The sequence below is a fragment of the Adelges cooleyi genome, unplaced genomic scaffold, assembly GCF_023614345.1.
Source record: "Adelges cooleyi isolate 19-005CV unplaced genomic scaffold, UGA_ACOO_1.1 ACOO_flye_CR_arks_rails_tigmint_CR_PRNA_376, whole genome shotgun sequence".
Taxonomy (NCBI): domain Eukaryota; kingdom Metazoa; phylum Arthropoda; class Insecta; order Hemiptera; family Adelgidae; genus Adelges; species Adelges cooleyi.
The window spans coordinates 1271839-1292659 of NW_026096053.1; the positions used below are offsets into that span (position 1 = coordinate 1271839).

Sequence of the window (20821 nt, forward strand, 5' to 3'; positions counted from 1 at the left end):
TTACATTTTTTTTTTAAAATTATAATCAGGTAAGAATCTACAAATATAATTTTTTAGAATACATTATAATTTTAATATATATTAATATATTTGCCGTACATAGGATTATAATTTTCATTTTTTTGCAAGTAATTGAAAATTGCGCTTATTCTAGAATTAAAATAACTAGGCGATGTAATATTATAATAAAATGTATAAATTAAAAGATAATAATAACAAATGGCTTCAACACAAAAATGAGATCGTCGATCTTATTAACTAAACATAATCGTTTTCAATGGCAAAATAAAACAGCTGTATTGTCATGGAATTATAAAAGAACAATACACATTAAAAAGAAGAACAAATATCTAAAATAAAATGAAACCGTCAAATTATATATTTTATCGTCATAATTCATAGTTTGTTATTATAGGTAGTGTACCTAGTTCTAAACGTAGCAATAACATACATTAATAATATTAATAATAGTGGAACCCAAATATATACCTTTATATCGTTGTTCTTGTGCAAAAAGCGATAACGGATTTTTAATGGCAAATTTAAATAAATTGCCGCATTACAGGAAATTATACATATTAGTAAAAAGATAACATATTTTGAACTTAATAATGTTGATCTAATAAAACAATCTAATACAAAGTATAATAATATATACCCTACTCAAGTCAAAAATTAATTAAATAAAAATCGCTTGGTACCTAACTTTTTGCATAAAAGCGACGATATTATAGGTGTATTTATATTTAAAAAAAATAAACAATACTACAAAACTGATCCGGAAAAAAATCTATCATTTGATTTGATTTTTTTTATTTATGATTTAATTTATTTTAAACAGAAAAATGAAAATACTAAATACGGATGTAGTTTGCGGTTTCTATTATTTTTCAAAACGCACACATGTATTATCATTTGGAAAGTCAGTTTTGTTTAGTTGAAATAATGTAAGCATATTAAATGACTCAAAGTTAAAACGAAGGGTTTTAAAAACAATTTTCGCTTTGTTTTTGTTAATTAACTTTAATTTGAACTATTATATTTTTTTCGTAATTAACTGACTTCCAAAACAATAAACGCAATGTATATTATATTACATAACAAGGTATCGCACGAGAATTTACTATGAGTATGACTTTTCCAAAGTAAAGGTATTAAGTACGGAATTTTTGTTAATTTGACGAATATTATGCCAAAATAAATGTCAGATAAAATGAAATATCACCTATCACCATCTTTAGAGATATTAAGATAAATTATACAAAGTAAATTGTCGTGGGACACCATGTACAGGCACATATACAATGATGAACTGACTTATTTATATGTACAAAATCGATGTAAATTAGTCAGTTCATTGTGATACACGGTGTACATATATACGTTTGACATACAGCCTATAACAACAAATATATTAAAAAATATTACAAGTAACCTATATAGGTTTACTTTTACCTATTTTTTTTTTTAATTAAGTATTATTTTACAACACAATAGCCAGTTAGAAAAAAAACGTAATCATATTTTTACAATATACAATTTAACTTTAGGTGATAACAATTTTCATACAAGCTAACTAATTATTTTGTATAAAGCGTTTGTTTTTACGTATGTTGTATTAATTAATCATAGATTAAATATACTTTTAATCTATGCTACAACATACGTTAGTCAAGTGTCGCATGGCCAGATGTGAGTATAACAAAAACAAATATATATACTACCTACCTATTATAATGTCTTTCGAACAAACAATTAATAAATAGTTTTAATTTCACGTATTGTATTAGATGTTTTTTGCAAAAAAAAAAAAAATACTATATACTGTGTCAAAACGATAATTTACTATTATTTTCTTTATTCTGTCTCAACAGGATTTAGCTATAATATATTAGTAAACGATATACAGGTTATCAGGATTCCATGTTACGCCTGATGTTATATTTGAAAATTTAGTCGATCAAGATTAATTTGCTGAAAATGTTGACTGGTCGATAACCAATTTTGAGTGATTAAATAAGAAATTTAGTTTTAAAATTATTAGAGTTTATAAATTAAGAAGGTTGGTGGAGTGCGGTTGAGTTATACGCGCAGATAAAAAAAAAAATGTTTTACATAAATCGTTTGTTCAAAATTTGAACACATCATCAAAATCATCAGATGTAACATGAAATTCCGTTAATCCTGTAGATTGAAATTATTAGTAGGTAGTAAGTAGTAACATAATAACAATTTGTTAACGTCTTGTACGATCACATTGGCCAAATAACACTGACATATTTGTTTAATACTCCCGTTGTTTATATAAATAATTATTACACAAGTTTAATCGATTTTGTTACATTTTTTACAATATACAATATATTATAATATTATTTTTAATTTTTTCGTAGGGGTAATTGACACTGGTTCTTTTCAAATATAATAATAAAATTTAAAAAAAAAAACAATAAATTAAACATCTTAATACTATCTAGTTTATTCCTCAGACTAGATCGGTGTTTAAAATAAGTAAGTAAACCTAATTATTATTTATTGCTGATTCGTTTAAAAAAAAAAATGTTATATAATATTAAGTATTATTACTATTATTATTTTTTATTTTCCATATAGGTATAATTATAATACACATAATTAATATGTTTGTTTTTGATTGTTAAAATGAAAATATTGTATATTAATATGAGGAACCCATGTCGGCCTCGGGACGTTTATTTAGTTTAATAGGAACTCAAGGGATGCAATATAATAATAATTGTTATAAACACAATGCTGAGAACAACTGGTGGAGGTGCCCAAAACTAAACTTTACGAACACAACACAAACTAATCAATAATAATAAGTAATAATATTTTATAGTGACAAAGGATGAGATTAAATTGAACAGAAATCTTAAGTGCACACGTTATCACAAGGTTTTATCCCATAATTAATTATAATAATACTCACTTATATAATTTACACGGTGTTTTTAACGAGGCATAAACTGAAGAATTATAAAATAACAATAATAATAATAAAACATCATCAGACTGCACAACAGTCTCGTACAATTTGAGCAAGTGGATTATTTTCTACGATGAACTGAACATGTGGAGAACACGATAATATTTTTATTTCCAGTTCTGGTTGTTACACAAATACGAGAAAAATAATAAGTTTATTCGATTTATGCCTCTTCACCGTTAACATAATATAATAATTCTATTATACTGATTTTTAATTCCATAGTTTTCACTAATTTTCTTTTTAAACGTCTTCTTTATAATTAAATAGGCACAAATACTACTTAATAATTTAAATTTTTACAAGTTGGTCAACCTACTAAACCGATACGGGGGAGGCGTCAATTAACATTTTAATAATTACGGTAACGTTATATATATAAATAATAATATAATTTTTAATAATTTATTAACATCTACTTATTAAAAAAAAAACTTTTGTGTCATTTGAGCTTTTACAAATTGTCATTCTAAATAAATAAATTAAGACCTATGAATATATTATTAGTACAATTGTTTGAGATGTTCAGTCGGGTCAGCAGGCGCTCTCGACGTATCCCATCCGGGCCATTTCGGCCTGTCTGCGCTTGTACGCGTAGAATTCCTCCTTCATGGCCTGAAGCCGGGCCTCCACGTTTTCGTACTTGGCCTTCTTCAGCTGGGTGGGCGTTCGCGAACGGAACGGTGACGGCGTGGTCGGCGTCCGGGTGGACGTGATCATCAATTCGGTGGGCGTCGGCGAGACCGGGAATATGGGGTCGAACTCGTACTGATCGTCCACGCTCAGCGGTTTGCTGGCGCTGCTGTGCGAAGACGGCGAGGGCAGTATAGGCGAAGTAAAGTCCAGCCAGTGTTCGTTGGTATAGAACAGCGACGGTGGCGGCGGCGGAGGAGGCTTGTACGGTGGCACCGCCCTGACGCCCCAGTAGTCTTCCGGGCCACCCGCCGTCGTCTGGTGACTCGACGTGTTCTTAGAACCAAACCCGCTGGAACTGGACCGGCTCTCGGGCGACCTCTCGGTGATGGCGTCCGAAGTGAGTTCGGGAGCGCTCCTGGCGTACCGCATGTGCCTAGACCGGAACCGGGGGTTTGGATGGTACCTGGGGCTGGGCTGTTGTCGCATCAGCAGCGTTCGCTGATTTTCCTCGTGGATAACTCTCAGCGACGGCAGCTGTTGGCTGTACTGCTCGTGGACGCTGCGCAACGTCCGCTCCGCCGAGCCCGGCACCGAACTCAGGTCCTGGCCGTTGAAGTACTCGGCCGGGTGGCGCCGGGACGTCGGCGAACTGGACCTGTACGGCGTCTGGGGACCGCACACCGTGGCCACCGCCGTGATGGGCCTGCGGCGGTCGTCCGTCCAGTCGTCGGCGCGCGAGCTCCGGCTATCCTCGGCGCGGCCGATCAACGGACGGCGGCTGCTCCACGTCTGGTTCGAGAAACTCGGATGCGACAAAAAACCGCCGTCGTCGCTGGTGCTGCTCGCGCTCGACGAACGCCCCGAACTAGAATCGCCACCGGTGAGCACGAAACGGCCGTCGGCCGACCGTGAAATTCGGCCCAGCCGCCGCCGTTGACCAGGCCCGTCCACGCAGTCGCCGTCCCGGTGGCTCAAGAACGAACTGGACCTCGACCGAGTGACCATGTTCAGAACGACGTTGCACCCGCTGCTCAGACTTGATATTCGGGTTGATCTGGATCTATAATACAAAAATTTAGTTTCGTTTAAAACGTGTACAAATCACACTGAACATATATTGTGTGAAAAAGCAAAATATATTCACACTGAACAAAAATACATGCGTACCAGACCAAAAAAAACCAAACGTATAATACATAAAATAAAACCTAAATACTATAAACAAATTGCTACCGAACGACTTTGTAAGCTAGGGGAAAAAATCATCGTTTGACCGAATCAAACAAGAGAATTTTTTAGTGAGTTATTAACTACTATTATTCGTGTATAGAACATACAGTAATGTATAGAAATCCAAACTAAACAACGCTACCAAACTACGTTGGACGACTACACCGTGTAGATCTAAATGATCTATATGGTAACCTACTGAGTAGGTAGATAATATTGAAAAAAGTGTTTGAATTTAACGGCGTGCGTATGTGCGTGTAAGAGGGGGAAATAATATATGTATTAACTATATAAATGTGCAAGCAAACAAACACACGCATACTGTGATATACCAATGTTATTTTGAATTTTGTGCGGCTCAACAGCTTGCTAGCTCTTCACCTGTTATCCTGAAGGAAAGCACAAAAAAACAAACAAAAACGTTTAATTATGAATACATATATAATATTATGCACAATATTATTTTATAACCGGTGCGTTGACACATGATAACCAAGTCAACTGTTATTATTGTTTTGTAAAAAAAATCGTGTAAAGCGTTGATTTTACCATTACACCTGGGCGGATATCGATAAGTGAGTTATAGTGTTGGCGATGGCAATATTATATTATTATTATTATTGTTGTTGTGAATTAAACGCATGCTTGTTATTTGATTTTGTTTTATACCGTGTGTATTATTGTGATTGCCTCCCGGTATGGATAAGACGCTTTTTAAAAATATACCATATAATTTTCAAAACGAAATTTTGGTGTTTGTTTTGACAGAGACGTACACAGAATCTATTAAATGCAATGTACACTCGAGGAAGGACTGCGTGAATATAGTTTTTAAATGTACAAAATATGAGTGTTATAACCAAAAAAAAAACAAAAATAAACCGAAGCTGTTGCGAACGAAGCATTAAAATATGTATATTATTGTTTTTTTGTTTGTAAAATCTTTAAAAAAAAAAACGCTTCGCTTACGGAATTTTTATTAATCGTTGGCGCTACGACAATTCGAGTCTGTAATCGCGGTAAGTACGAGAATCGGCGAGCCTATAAATATACATAAAAAATATATATATACACATGTCCTAAGGCCCTTGTCAGTCTTTATGATTATACAAAATAATATAGTATAATTGCCCACCGTATTAACGACAGTAATCAATGGAAAATATTGCCTTTTACTAGTTTCAAACTTACTTTTTTAAAGGCACTTGACTAGTCCCGGGTATCTGACCTCCGTTTCGGGCGTCTGTCATTCTACACGCTACCATGTTGTACGCTGTAACATAATACATGCAATTAAGATGAAAAACACTCGAAAGAAAATAACAGGTAAAACAAATGGCGCACGGTGGAGTTGCTTGAGAAGTTTTATGAAGAGCTTCGAGAATAATTATCGGATGAAGTGGAAAGAGAAAAAAATAGGTGCTTTGCGTGAAAAAAAAATACAAAGGTAAAAAAAAAAAAACAGAAGCGGCTGAAGTGAGAACGTTGAGATAAGAGGTAGATTAAGAATTGCGCCAAACCAAGACGGTTAAAACAGATTAGAAGGATTAGATACAGGTGTACCGAAGAAATAGGTGAACGTTTTAATGGCTACGGATAAAGAAGTACACGGAGGGAGAGGATAAATAGGATGGTCCGCCCCAATTTGATGGTATAAGACGATGGAGAATAGGTCGTTCCCGACGAAGGTCGAGGGACTAGGGCGTGGTCGACGTTAAATAGTTGGCGAAATTCGGTAAAGACGAACAGGGACTATTAATATTAAGAAGTAAAAAAATTGCAAACACACGGTCTTGTACCTTTTTCGTGTTTTCGTCGTTTTCTCTTGTTGCAGATCTTCACGGCGCACACGGACAATATGATTGCCACGACGAAGAACAACAGGCCGCCCACCACGCCGGCAGTTATGGCCTTGTGCTTGACTCTGGCCGGCACGGGAAACTTGATCTCTTCGCTGCTCTGGAAGCTCTTCAGCGAATAAGCCACCACGCGGAAGTAGTAAGTCCGACCGCCCACCAGACTTTTAACTAAAAATAAAAACAAAAACCTATTAGCACAGCTGTTGCCGCCCAAGACGAATCGAACAGCAGGCCCCTGTGGACGTTACCCACCCAGATAGGACGTGTCTTCGGCTCTGATCTGCGCCTTGTTCAACGTTCTCCAGACGCCGTCCGTCTTGTAGTGGATCACGTAGTACAGGACCAGGTGGGCTCTTTCCAGCGGCGCTTGCCACGATATGACAAAACCGTTGCGGACTTCGGTGATCGACAAGTTCCTGGGGGCGCCGGGCCTGGGACCTAATCGATACGGGTTGCATTAGAACAGACGGCGGCAATAATAATATTATATATTATTGTCAAACGAAAAACGTTTCGACTAAAAAGCATTCGTGTCGCGTACAATACAAAAACGACAGCGAACAAAAATGCCAAGTAAAAAAAAAATAAAAAAAAAATAAAAAATATACAAAGCCAACGGTGGTCGGTGCCGGCAATACCTTTTGGTCTAAACACCGGGGGATACATTGTGGCACCGGTGGAATCAGTGGGCAACACTAGGTCACTATAGTCGACGACGTCTGCAAAAAGGGCATAACGAAACAAAAAATAAACACATGCAGAAATAAAAAATAATATAAATTAAATTAAAAACAATAATAACATAACGTCGACACGGCCGGACGGGTCAGGATTAGGTATACAATGATAATATCCTGAAATATCGTGGAGAATGCGTGTAAAAATAAAAATATATATATAATATAGTAATAATAATAATAATAATATGTTGTTTAAGTAGAAATAAAAAATAATGCGTGATACCGACGCGGCTCATGCGGTGAATAGTGAGAAACATATTGTGCTGTATTTCATTATAATATTATTATGTACAAAAACGATTATCTATTTGGATAGGCATCGTCTAATAAGTATAGTGAAGGTAAATAATTATATTAGCATGCATTACAAAATATACACATACGAGACTATGGCATAAAAATGAAAAACTAATTTCATATGATAATAAATCAAAAGTTATATACATTGTATTATTATTAATTTTGCTTACCATCACTCGGGGGAGGAGGAAACTCGGTGACCGGTGGCGCGGGGCTTGGTTTTTTGGCCACAGTTAACGGTACGGCTGCTGCCACCCAACAGAGAATATAGAATAAGCTCAACAAACCAAACTCACGGTATACAACAAGAGCATTTTTTTTTATATATATATAGAACACAATTCATAGCGGACGCTTACAATAATACATAGAAGAAAATAAGCTTTGGCTGCGTTAAAACGACCAACATAAAATGATTATAATTCTTATTAATTTATCGTTAAAAAGAGTCTACTGCAAATTATATATTATTAATGTGTGGACACTCAATTTGACCTTGAAACTCGCAGACAATATATTATTACAAAACAAGAAATATATGCATAAATTAAGTTGTAAGCATCCGATCTGATAACACTATAACATAGTTACATAAATATATTATATATATGTACATATTAATTAAAGTTATATCATTATTTTATTTATAAATATATACAAATTTGGAACATTGTAAAACACAACTTCTGCGGAAGTTCAAGGTCACATTGATCGTGGCGGACACGAAACCATCGGCCGAACAGCAGGAGAGATCAGTAAAGCTGACCTTGAACTGCCACGAGATAGTTAAAGATTTTACAAAATACCGAAAACATTTAACTGATTAATATCAACAAAAATTAATCGTGTAATAATATCCATACTCCAAAAATTAAAGCATTTGAAGCGACTAAATGTACAAGTGCGACCTTTTATTTTTTTTTTTTTACACGACCGACGCACAGTGTGTTTGCCAAAATCCCCGCGTGGTCGGTCGTTTCGTGAAAAAAATCAAAAACATAACAAGTACCCCGGTAGAGGTGTAGATATATTATTATTAATATTATATATGGTTATTATTATTGCGACGAACACGGGAAATGATAAAACCGTGGTGCCGACCCTTTCACTCACCTTGTGTCCTTATTGAAATTACTTTGCTGAGCATTCCGTCGCCCAACGCGTTCTTGCCGACCACCTGAAACTCATAGGTCGTGTCCGGCGTCAACCGGTTGATGGTCACCTGAGTGCTTCCCGAAGGCGTTACCGGTATGGTCGACCATTCCGTCATGCCGGCTTCTCGGTACCTGCGAGACAAACAAAAGTTGCAACTCAAAAACCGTCCAAAAGCCACAGCGGTCTAACAAGTTCCTTCGTACCATATGGTATAGTCCTGCTTGTAGTCGGGGCCGCCGCTGTAACCGGGCAGCCATTGGAGAGTGACCACGGTCTCGGAAGCGTTGGCCGAGACGTTGTAAGGTGCGTGAGGCTGTGTGCCTTCAACCACCAGATGGGTAGTGGTGACGATGGTAGCCACTTCGTTGCTGGCCACACATTGGTAGTATCCGAAATCGGTTTTCCGAAGACTTTCTATTGTGATGTTTCCGCTGTGTACCTTGTGCCGGCCTTTGGGCAAAGCAGCGCCGTCTCTCTGCGTGCAGACAATTCAATAGTTAAAAAAAAAAACTTGATCGATTCACAAAATTCGATTCCCATTACCGGATCCCAACTCACCCTTTGCCATTGGATTTTTGGCTTTTGCGTGCCTTCCGCTTCTTGGGCGTCGCAGTGCATCTCGACGGGTTCGCCGATCTTGCGTTGGTACATGTTTTCTGGCTCGACGATAAACGTCGGCGGTTTCCTCACCAAAACTTCCATTTGCCCGGACGAACCCTGGGTACCCTGTGCGTTGTAGGGTGTACACGTGTATCTGCCCTGATGGTTTTGATTGACCTGTGCGGAACACGCACAATTAATATACTATGTCGAGTGACCATTAAGCTCGGCTCTGACTTACCCTGGTAAATAGCAGTGAACCGTTGTTCATGATGACAATGTCCTTTTGTTGGTACGGTTCGAGCAATCGTTTGTCTTTGGTCCACGTGACGTACTGTAACGGGGGGTTGGCTTTGATGTAACACTGGACAACGCCGGCCAGACGGAACGGCAAATACTGTACGGTCGGCGTAAAAGTCACTTTGGCCGGGTCTAAACAAAGTAGATGGTTATACGTCAATAGGAGGAGACCGGGATAAACCGGGATTCGTTTACTCACATTCGATATTTAGATAAGCGGAAGCCGATTGAGGATCTCCTATGCCGTTGGTGACTTCACAGAAATACTGTCCGGAATCGTCGGCGCTCACCGGATTGATGACCATCGACCCGTCTTTCTTGATGGTAACTCTGGTCTCCAGGGCCGAAATGCTTTTCACCACGGCCCCGTCGCGGGTCCATCGGACCGTCACGTTGCCGGGCATGGCTTTGGCGCCGCACGGGAATTCCACTTTCTCGCCCTCCAACTTTGTCTGGTTGGTCGGGGGCACCATGATCACGGCGCCGCCGGCGATCAGCACCCTGGCCGTGTGACTTATCTGACCCTCGCCGTTTCTGGCGATGCAAGTGTAGTCGCCAATGTCTTCGCTCCTGATGTTGGATATCCTCAGCTCGGTACCGTCGTTGAATATGCCTACCGTGGCCGTGGGCTGCACGTCCGTGGCGTCTTTGAACCAGACGATTTCGGGCGTGGGCGTGCCCACTGCCTGGCAGTTCAGGATGATCGAGTCCCCGAGATTGATGTATTGGACTTCGCCGGGAACGGTGACGAATCTCGGGGGAGCTAAAAGCAAAACGGTAATGTGATTAGATAAAGTCGCATTTGTATGCTGTCTTCAAAACGATCACTTACCGTGAACGTCTAGATGGAACCATGTGCCGTTCTTGTTGGTGGGCGACCGGTTGAGGAACACTACTTTGCAGGCGTACCAGCCCTGGTCCGACTCTTGGATGTTGGTCAAGTTGAGCGAAGCGAGACCGTACGGCGAGTCTGGCGAGACCCTGGCCACACGGCCCTCGTATCCCGATCCGCTGTGGGTGGGATAGTTATCGTACCATATGAATATCGGTATGTCGAGTCCCTGGCAACACACGACGTACACGTTCAATTTTAACAGGACGTTATTTTTAGCTTGAAAGCGAAGTTAAGAAGATAATAGCGTAATATGGGAAACATAGCTCGACGGGTAAAACGGGTTGGCATTGTTTGGTTAAAAAAACAATTGTTATTCGGATTGATTCGTTCGGGATATAAATTACTGTTAGTTCGTCCTCGGGTTAGGACATGAACGAAACTTTTGGAGTGTGGTTTTTGGAAACCTGGGTAACCAGTCGTTGTTATTCTCGACAACTATTATAATTTTAACATCATTGTATAAAACAAACGTTTTAAACGCCGAGTGGGATCTCGCGTTTCCGTTAATAAATCATAAACAAAAGGGTCTGGACAAAAGTTTACGGCTGTAACCTGTGGGCGTAATTTGTATACTCACTTTTTTCTCCCACTGTAGCACATAAGGCACGGGGTGCTCGGCTGGGAATTCCACCTGGCAGTTAAACACGACTGATTCTCCCACGATTGCCGTGATGTGTACAGCATCATTGAACGTCGACCCGGTAGCTGTAAAAACAAATAAAATATGTATTATAATATTATAAAGTCTATACGATTCTCCTCTGATTCTGAGCGACGAGAGGAGGATTAATATTGTTTGCGGGGATTATCATTTGTTTGGAAACTCTGCTGCGTACGCCGCACGGTCGGCCTCCCTCCAACCCCTCGAGTACGGTACTTCTAATATTTATTTTGCGTTTAGCTTTTTTGCTGTTGAAAGTCGTTTCCGAGAGGAAAACAAGCCGCAGAACTAAAAGGTTTGTACGTTGTCGGGGTTAGGACGAAAAAGTTTGAAATCGAACAAAGTCGTGAATAAAAGAAACTCGACAAAAGAGCGAGAAAGTTATCGGGGGGAAAAAAAAAAAATCTTAAGCCTTTATTACAAACCGACAGATTAAAGGGGCTCCTTTGAATGGAGAAAAAAATAAATATAAATGAAAATTATTATATACTCAAGCGCGGTAAACGATTTTGGTTTTATAAAACGAATAGTAATGACTCGGCTTTTCCAGGTTTTTTTTTTCATCGTTATATTTTTAAGGCGATTAAAGCGAATCGTGTGCTCTTTTTTACCAGATGACGTTTTAACGAGTTATTCATAGGATTCCGGTATTGTAATCAAACAAACGCATTGACGGTTAAACTATCATTTTCCCCAAGAAAGTCAGGCCGTCGATGTATTCTCCACAGCTACCTTCCTGTGAATCAATTTATATAGCATCATTGGCGCAACACTCGTGCCAATAGAAGTAAGATATCCAATGCGGTCTACCCGCGTGAATTGTTGGATCAATACAATTATACGGAATAGAATAGCCGAGTATACATGCCGCTACTTATACAGACCATTACCTACAGTCAACACGTGCGAACTACAACACCAGAGGTTAACTCCTACCCGATGCCTACATATTGCACCCGGGGGAGTTCTAAGTAGATATAAGTGTATATATATATATATATATATATGTTTAAATCGGCTACGGTTAATTGGTTTGAGATTGGGTCCCTCGAGTATACACCTAACTCGAGTGTCTGGTGGACGTTTTATCGTTGTGGTATTAAGGATTACTCGAAAGCCGGGTATTTCTGTGGCGTTTGAGCATCGTTTTCAAAATTACCGAGACAACATATTATATATATATATATATATGTATGTATGTACAAATGGTTTTTGAAAAACTCGAATTTAATGGAACTTTATCTAAAGGCTTTGAAGGCGAAATTTGTGACAAAAGTGTTTCGTGTCATGTACATATGTTTTGTTCTTACTTAAACACAAGATAAAAATGTGCGGCAAAAATTTCCAAAATTCATAGGATGTTTTGTGTTTTTTTAAATTGTACACACAATGTTAAAATAAAAAAGGAGCCACGCGAGTTAAACGATTTATCAAAAAGCATACATAGGACATTTTTTTATATTTATTTTGTAAAGAAAATAAATTAATCTCTTCGATACTCAGTAGCCCGTATGCTCGATTTTGCTGAAAATATCCGTACCAATGCTTGAAGCTTTTGAACGGCGGTCAACTATATGATAGGATTTGGCGGCAGCTGACGCATGACGATTAATTAGAAATAATTCTCGGAAATACGTCTGGTCCCGGCGCAGCAGCCTGGCAATGACCTTAGGGGAGAACAATATGGATCACTTTTGTTTTGTTTTTCAAGAGTTTTCTCTCTCTTTCAGTTTCTATCTATTTTTCTACATACATGTATATGTAAAAGATAGGAAGGTATACACACGGGCATATGTGTGAAGAGACTATATAGGAATAAAATGTATTACGGCCAGGGCGATAGACGATAATTACATTTGCCCGGGACTTTTACTCGGCTACCAAATAATAATCAACCGTCACGTCCCGAACAGTCTGTTGATCGTGACGTGTTTTTAATTTCGACACCGAAACGGTGGTTTTTGATAAGCACTTCAAGCGATATAGCAGCCGACGAGGGTCCGTTTTTTTGACACATCTCTTGAAGATATGGTTTCTGGCTGTTTAATGAAAATATATATTCCGAGATGAAAAATATATATCATTAAAAACGTACTAGATAAAAAAAAATAATAGGTATTTACTTATAAAAAACCCACGTCGTTCCTCGAGAAAGTGTGTCCGAGTAGGTACATAAATAAGCTGTTACAATAAATCTAAAAGTTGACATTTACTTTAGTTTGGTATAATGTCATTATAGCAATAAAAAAAATGATATTTTAAAATATTGTCAAACATGTTTTTAAATGCTTTTTTCTAAATTTAATGATTCATATAAGGTTATACATAAAATATTGGAAATATTTTCAAACTTTTATACAACCTTCTAACCCGATTATTTTTATTAATTTTTTAAACTTATACACTATGTATATGACCCAGACCTAATCATTATTTACTTTGTTGTTAATGAGCAATTGTTCATCAAAATATGACACATATCAAAATGATTTATGACAACATTTTTGTCGACCAATATTGATGAATGATCTATGAATACATTTCCACATCAATAGCCGTGATTACAAGATGTTAGTTAGCTGACGATATATTTATATGTATATTATGTATAGCAAAATAATCGTTGACATTATTATACATTTATAATACAATGTTAAAGAATTCGTGAAATCAACGAATTATTAATAAATGTGACTCGGCGATTAGTATTGTAGAGTTTGGAATTTCCCTGGAGCTTGTGGTGGGTGAAAGGCATTTGATAATTTTCCTTTGCTGATTAGTTCGGATATTATTTTTTTGTCTACTCATCGTGCGTTTGCTTTCGGTTAATATTTTAATGAGTACCATTATTACGTCTCTATGGGTACATAAGGACCGCCAAAGTCAACTATAGCTTGCCTAATCAAATCGTTTATTAGATAACGACTCGTTTAACGTTAAAAAGCGTACAATATTTTCGAAAAAAACTGTTTAAATATAATATTAGGCATGCTACTAGACTCACTTGTGACTGGGACCCTGTAAAACAGCGTGAGAACGAGAGCTGCGTAGACTACCGTGACTTTGCTCAATGGTCTCTGGTCCAGCCGTAGGCCCATGCCTCTCTTCCCATACTCCTTGTTAGACCTCTGACGACGCCATAGTCATCTGTAAAAAAAAAAAAGAAATCTCCGTCACTTCAAGTTCGACACTCGAGTCGTTTTCGAATAAGCCAATCTCGGCTACGATAATAAGAGTTTTAGTATATCATACATTATTATTGTGTATATATATATATTTTTGTTTATAACGCGCGCCTTCTCAACTTTGTAATAATAACGTGTGAACTCCGAGATCCTCGAGCGAAAAAGATAGAAAAAAAGAAAAAAAAATGTCGAGTGCTCCTACAATGATGGCAAACATTTGTTTTGCTCCCCACCGCCGAACAATGGATTCTCAAGAACACAATAGGCGACCCCGCATGAAATCGACGGGATCTCGCCAATAAAAAACAATCGCTAGGCCGTTTTTTTTTATACCCCGCCGGCGTTAGGTTCAACCGTAAACTCGAAGACGGCGGATAGATCTATTAACACGGTGGTCTGGCCGTGTACAATTTTTTTTAAGCGGCACTCTGTTATTACAAAAATATACCACCATCCTCGTGCAGAGCCCCTCGCAGGGATGTCTAGTAACTGTACGATAGCCGCTACCGAGTTTATACAGGTGGTGTTAGATACTACGAAAAGGGTGTCGACTGACCGACAGGGCGGTTTTTGGCCGGACCCAGAGCCACGGGGTCCGGTCAAAGGGGCGGAAATCCCAATTCCCCGTGGACGCGACGGATTCCTGTACGGCAACTCACGTGCGAACGACGGGCATTTCTTCGGCGGTAACATATGGGCGACGGCGACACGCGGACCGCACCGCTCGGGCAAGCCGTCATGTCCGGCGGAACTGGGCGCGGGGTAGAGACGGCGCCGCTGGCCGGTCGCCTCTGGATATCGACGGCAGTCCGGCAGGTGGATTTCAACCTCGTCGAGACGTTACGGGTTTCCGACGATTTCGCAGAGGTGTCTTGGAGAGCACACACACACACTTTGGCGCTAAATGTATTTTGGATTTTTTCGACGACGGGAAAAACGCGACGGCCGTAAACGCGCAGGGTGTGCGCTGTGCTGACTGACGGGAGTTGCCGCCGCCGCCGCCGGCTGCCACTGGACCGGAGTTAGGGCGTGGATCGACGCTTGCGCTGTGCCCGGCCGAGTCCCGTATAATAACCGGCTGCAGGGTCCGACACCGCCGTGTGTACGCGCGCCGTCGTCGCCGTCCCCCGCCGGGTCCGGGCGCGGTTCCTCGACCGCCGCCGCGCCCCATCGGGCTATAAGGGCTGTGAATAATATGTAAAGCATACCGCCGTGCGTCGGTGTGAAGGAGTGAAAGGGAAAAATATATAAAAAAAAGAACATTTATCCGGTATAACGAAACAATAATTCCGGAAAACGTTCATAATTCTAATGCGCTCCGCCCGGCCAGAAACCAAAAGCGCACACACACGACGGCGTTTAAGGTCTCCTCTTTCGTTTTTTCACACTCTTTTGGTTGCGGGCACAATCGCATCCTAACCCCGTGCCCAAGTAGCCGCTACTCTGTGGAAATTTGGAGAGTTTAGTAATAATACAGCCTCTACAGTCTGCAGTGTTCATCAGCGCAAAACCTGTTGTTTACACTACTAGTTACGGGTGGTCAAGTTAAACAAATCGTTCAGTATTTAATAGTATCGTAGCTATGAAGTTGTGACCCTCGATGGGTAACATATTAAATTATTTCAAAATGAAATGTTGTGCTATCCAATTCTAAGATGTACATAATATATAATAATTATATAATATAACATTTAAATTCGTGTTACGAAGTGAAGATATCATCTTCTGACTTGTCAACTGCGAACAATTTTACTTCACATACAGCCATAAATTATTTTAATGTAGCTCTTGATCTGTTATGACTAGATTAAAACAAACGAGAATACTCGTGTCCTACTGTCATTGCGTATGTATAGTTCTAGAATTAAATAGCCTCCGTCGACATTAAAATATTTTCATTTAGAAATACTTACATTTAATTTTAAGTGATCTCTATTGTTTATTGTTTTGTTGTATACCGCCTGAGTAATAAGACCAACAAGAGCGGGGTAACTGATTCGGAAAACAACTGATAAGAGCTATTCATTTGTAAAAGAGAAGAAGTATTAACTTTAAGTACCTATTACCTATTGAATATCATTGTATTAAGTAAATCAACATTCACCCCAGAGGAGAATTCGTCACGTTTGCAACTTGCAAGCAACTAGAAAGCATGCTAAGTTGAGAAGATATTTTTTTAGTTTTATTTTATCAACGAGGGAGATGTATCCTGGTTTGGAAAACCCTCTGTTCGTTAGTTTTTTTTTTGTCACCATAAAGATTCCTGAGAGCCAAAAGCTGAATTTCCGAAGCAATGGAATAAACCGTAAACGGTTGGACCTCGATGGCGACAACGGACGGCAAAACCGAAAGTATTGACCTTTGTGCGTGTACCCGTGTTAGGCCTTAATCGACCCGTTGCCAAGTTTTCAGCCGTATCTTCCCCTCGCTTATATGTATTTCTTTTTTTCTTTTTATTCTTTAACTCTCCGTCTCTAGTTTGCCACGCTCTCTCTCTCTCTCTCGTGTACACTTTGCCCGTGCCGGTAATCCTCGTCGACTGGTCCACCCGCGAAAAATGTCTGTACACGAAGGGTATATCCGAAAGTTTCTATAAAAACGGGACGGTCGCGCAACCGATACATACATAATGCGTGACGGCGTTTGTCCGTCGTCGTATCCTTAATCTTATCCCTGACCTGATCCCTATATCGTTTTTACCGCGAGACAGCCTTCATCCCTATATATCGTGCGGTCCGACGATACACGATTTCCCCACGTATCTCGACGGTGATTATTTTCAATCTAAACTCGTGTAATAATAAAAAAAAAACCGGGAGCCCCCGAGCAAAACGGATACGCGTCCCGAATGATCAATGACGGACCGAAAGTGTATATTTTATAATACCTGGTCGTACACCGCCAAATCCTTTGCAGTGGATTACACCCGCGGGAGTCTGCCGTGCACGTTCCAAAGAGATTGATTCAAACAAACCGATCGAGCACATCATACTACACACATAAATAATATACATTTCCGTTGCCAGCCGCCGTTGTACCGCTACGCCTAAACGTATTCAGCGGTGGGCAAATTACTCTACTTACTTCAACTAATGACTAACTTAAACTACTTTAACTAACTTTTTAATGTTGAAACTAGTTTAAAGTTACACGGATAAAGAAAACAATTTTTTTAATTTTTAAACGTCTAATTATATCATAGTACATCTAGTTAACATGATGTGGATTGTAATTAAAAAATAGAAAATTAGAACTATTACATAATATTAGTCAAATCTCATCATGATTTTGTGATGAGTCGATAACGACAAAAACGTCTAGTGGCACCCGCAAGAGCGGCTTAATGCCTATTGACAACTGTAGTGCTGCATACATTTATATGGGAAATGTACTTTTTACGTTATTAGTTATACAAGTTACAACTGTTACCCAACTACTTAACATAGGCACACGTAATACAAATATGCCCAACCTTAAATATAGTTTATCTGATAAGACTTGAAATCATTAGACGGTGGATAGTATAATTAAATCCAGTACTTGATTTAAAGGGGGAAAAACAATAGGATTACTCTGAAGAAGAAGTATAAAATGGGAGCGTCCCAATAGGATAATATTTTTCATTCTCACCGTACCGTGGGAAGCTATGTCTCGCATCTGATATGGTAAATGGGAGCCACCACATCCTCTTTAATATGCTATTTGAACCTACTGTGTAATGTAAAGAAAAAAATAAGGCAATACATATTTTACATATGAAGCGTAGTGTGATGCAAATGATATTATATTAATTCATCACATTTGTCTCTACAAACAGCGTGGTGAAATTATTTCGACTATTTAATTTTTTTGATTTACCATGATTAATTTACACCTCAGAGGATAAAGTGTGATATAATAATGTATTTTTGATATTGTTATTTTTGGTTATCGAAAATCTTTACATATACACATTAAAATATAAATTATACACGGTTAAATGATAGAATCTAAAAGAAACAAGTGCTGTCAAGCCAACTTAAAAGTGTCGACGCCAAGCAAAGATTACAGGATTTTATTTTTCCTGTCCTCTACCGAAATTACCCGTTTATGAAAATGTATAAGTTGTGCGAGCATAAGATACGGGTAATCTATTGTACAACAGACAATCGACGGGTAAAAAAATCAGGCTACTTAAAAATAACCGTCGTCGAACAATAGCTAGAAGCCACAATGCCCTTTTGTTCTACTCTAATCGCCAGTACACCGTGACGTTCGTTTTCCGACGAGTTTCCGATTTTCGTCGTTTAAGTATAGACATAGCTGTTGTGCGTATTGCCCGACGTTAGTATAAGGCACCTTTGCCTTCTTCTGTAAATAAGAAGAAGGGGAGACCATTGCCCTTTGTTGCTTTCCAGATTACTACTACTATGCGTACAAAGATTATCATTTTTTTTTCAAAAAAGAAAAGCGTTAATCGATGACCGACACGAATCAAGATCGAAGTGATAAATATATCAATTGAATGGCTTATGCGCAAAAAGCGAATATCCTCCATTAATAAAACATAAAAACCATTCGGGCGATTTTAAAATCAAGAATACATAGAGCAATACTTTTTTTACCAAATATTTACAGGCAATATTTTTTACCAGGCAGTTGCAGCATAATCAGAGTTTATTTTGCAATTTGCATTTTGAGGAATGATCGCTTTTCGCACAACGCATTCCAACTGACGCAATCGGGTTATTTTTTGTGTTTACCAATAAGGTTCCATTTTTTCAGACCACTTATGTTTATCGTTCGAAAAGTTACTTATATATTATGCTTATTAACAGTAAAATACGACACTTTATGAAAAACCAACAATTTCGATGACTCCGGGGCCCAACATCATAGATCGGTCTCGTGCGAGGTAGGAAACTATAAGACGATGGCCGGACTTTGTCAGAACAACAGCTCCGGTCGAAGAGGAACGCGGTGAGAAAAGCCAATGATTTAGCCTGTCCTATATTATAGTGGAGCTGTTTATACGTCTGTCGTTGGAACAAAACCAGGGCGGACAAATTGCGGTCGCCGGTCGTTATTTTCGTTTTTCGGCGACGGTGTCATCGGGAAAACGGTCAATTTATGGAATACCATATCCATATATGCTGTGTATGTGTATAATATCTTTGCCGGCTATCTCCTCTACCCTCTCCGTCGTTTGCGTCTATAACTGTCCGCTTTGATTTATGTACACAAACGCCGCCTCTCCCATCGCGTTCGTACCAGGCCAATTCATATGTCCTCTGCGAATAAATATATATATATATATATATACATCCGACCGAGGATATAATATATTATATTTTCGCGTATTTATTGCTCTCAGCTCGCACTACAGTGGCCGTTGATCGATAAAAGTAATAACAAACAATCGTAAATATATACAGAGGAAACGGTATTATTATTTTTTTTTTACCCGCAATCCGTCAGCCGAGCTGAAAAAATACTATCAGCTTTTTTTCTGATTTTTGTTTAGTTTTACAATATTAATACTAACTATTAAATATCGTCAAAGTCGTTATTGCTCGCACAATATAATATGTAATATTATAATATGTTGTATTTTTGTCGGGGTTTACATATTTACATAATGGCCGCGGCTATGACCGTAATGTCCAGCGCTGAACGAGACGACCGTGTATACATGACTACTATTATTATTAATATACATGTTTAGTACGGTGTTCGGTGTGGAGTAGGTAGCTATACCCTAAGGCCTAAGCGTTAAGATAAATTAGGCGAGTGGTGGCGGCGGTGGTGGCCGAGGGTGGGTTAGGTCTGTTCCTTGGGGAAAACCTGTCGTGAAAAAATTATGCAAAGGTCCTGCCCGGAAATCCCGTTGTTTTCACACAGTTCGGTCCACAAGTTAAGGAGGAAACGAAGCGGTTTCGACAAAAAGGTAAGCGCCGTTTGGATCCTGTACAGGGTGAGTCCAGGTGCTGATGTCTAAACTCCAGTGGGAGACTCAACACAAGATTATATTTAACAATTTTTGACTAGGCAACTTTTTATTGATACTGTTACAAGTGCTTCTCTTCCAATGGTACACTGAAACCGTTTGAAAAAAAAGAATATGGCCGGTTAGCATACGTTAAGGGATAGAACAAAGGGACAGTTTTTACAAAAACCAGTTATGGATTTGTGGAGTCGATGGCAGACTCCATTTGTACGAGATAAGGCTATCTGGATAATTAATGAGCATTTTACATCAGATATTTGATTTTTT

General features: G+C 38.7%; 1 protein-coding gene across 9 annotated transcripts in view; it reads right to left on the reverse strand.

Annotated features, from left to right (window-relative positions):
- Positions 1–100: 100 nt before the first annotated feature.
- Positions 101–20821, reverse strand: part of LOC126840170 (protein turtle) — a 75260-nt gene continuing 54539 nt past the window's right edge. For 2 of the 9 annotated variants that reach the window (XM_050575733.1, XM_050575734.1), the window contains 14 exons: positions 14388–14530; positions 11300–11427; positions 10660–10888; positions 10027–10590; positions 9769–9959; positions 9486–9704; positions 9131–9402; positions 8886–9058; positions 7943–8020; positions 7371–7451; positions 6985–7170; positions 6673–6900; positions 6065–6146; positions 101–4703 (listed from right to left, as the gene is read on the reverse strand). In XM_050575733.1, the coding sequence (XP_050431690.1) occupies positions 3542–4703; positions 6065–6146; positions 6673–6900; positions 6985–7170; positions 7371–7451; positions 7943–8020; positions 8886–9058; positions 9131–9402; positions 9486–9704; positions 9769–9959; positions 10027–10590; positions 10660–10888; positions 11300–11427; positions 14388–14481 (3687 nt within the window). In that variant the 5' untranslated portion in view covers positions 14482–14530 and the 3' untranslated portion in view covers positions 101–3541. Of the gene's footprint in view, positions 4704–5205; positions 5263–5842; positions 5915–6064; positions 6147–6672; positions 6901–6984; positions 7171–7370; positions 7452–7942; positions 8021–8885; positions 9059–9130; positions 9403–9485; positions 9705–9768; positions 9960–10026; positions 10591–10659; positions 10889–11299; positions 11428–14387; positions 14531–15227; positions 15533–20821 lie in introns of those variants that run through there. The other 7 variants (XM_050575735.1, XM_050575742.1, XM_050575741.1 and 4 more) reach the window with 7 other exon arrangements.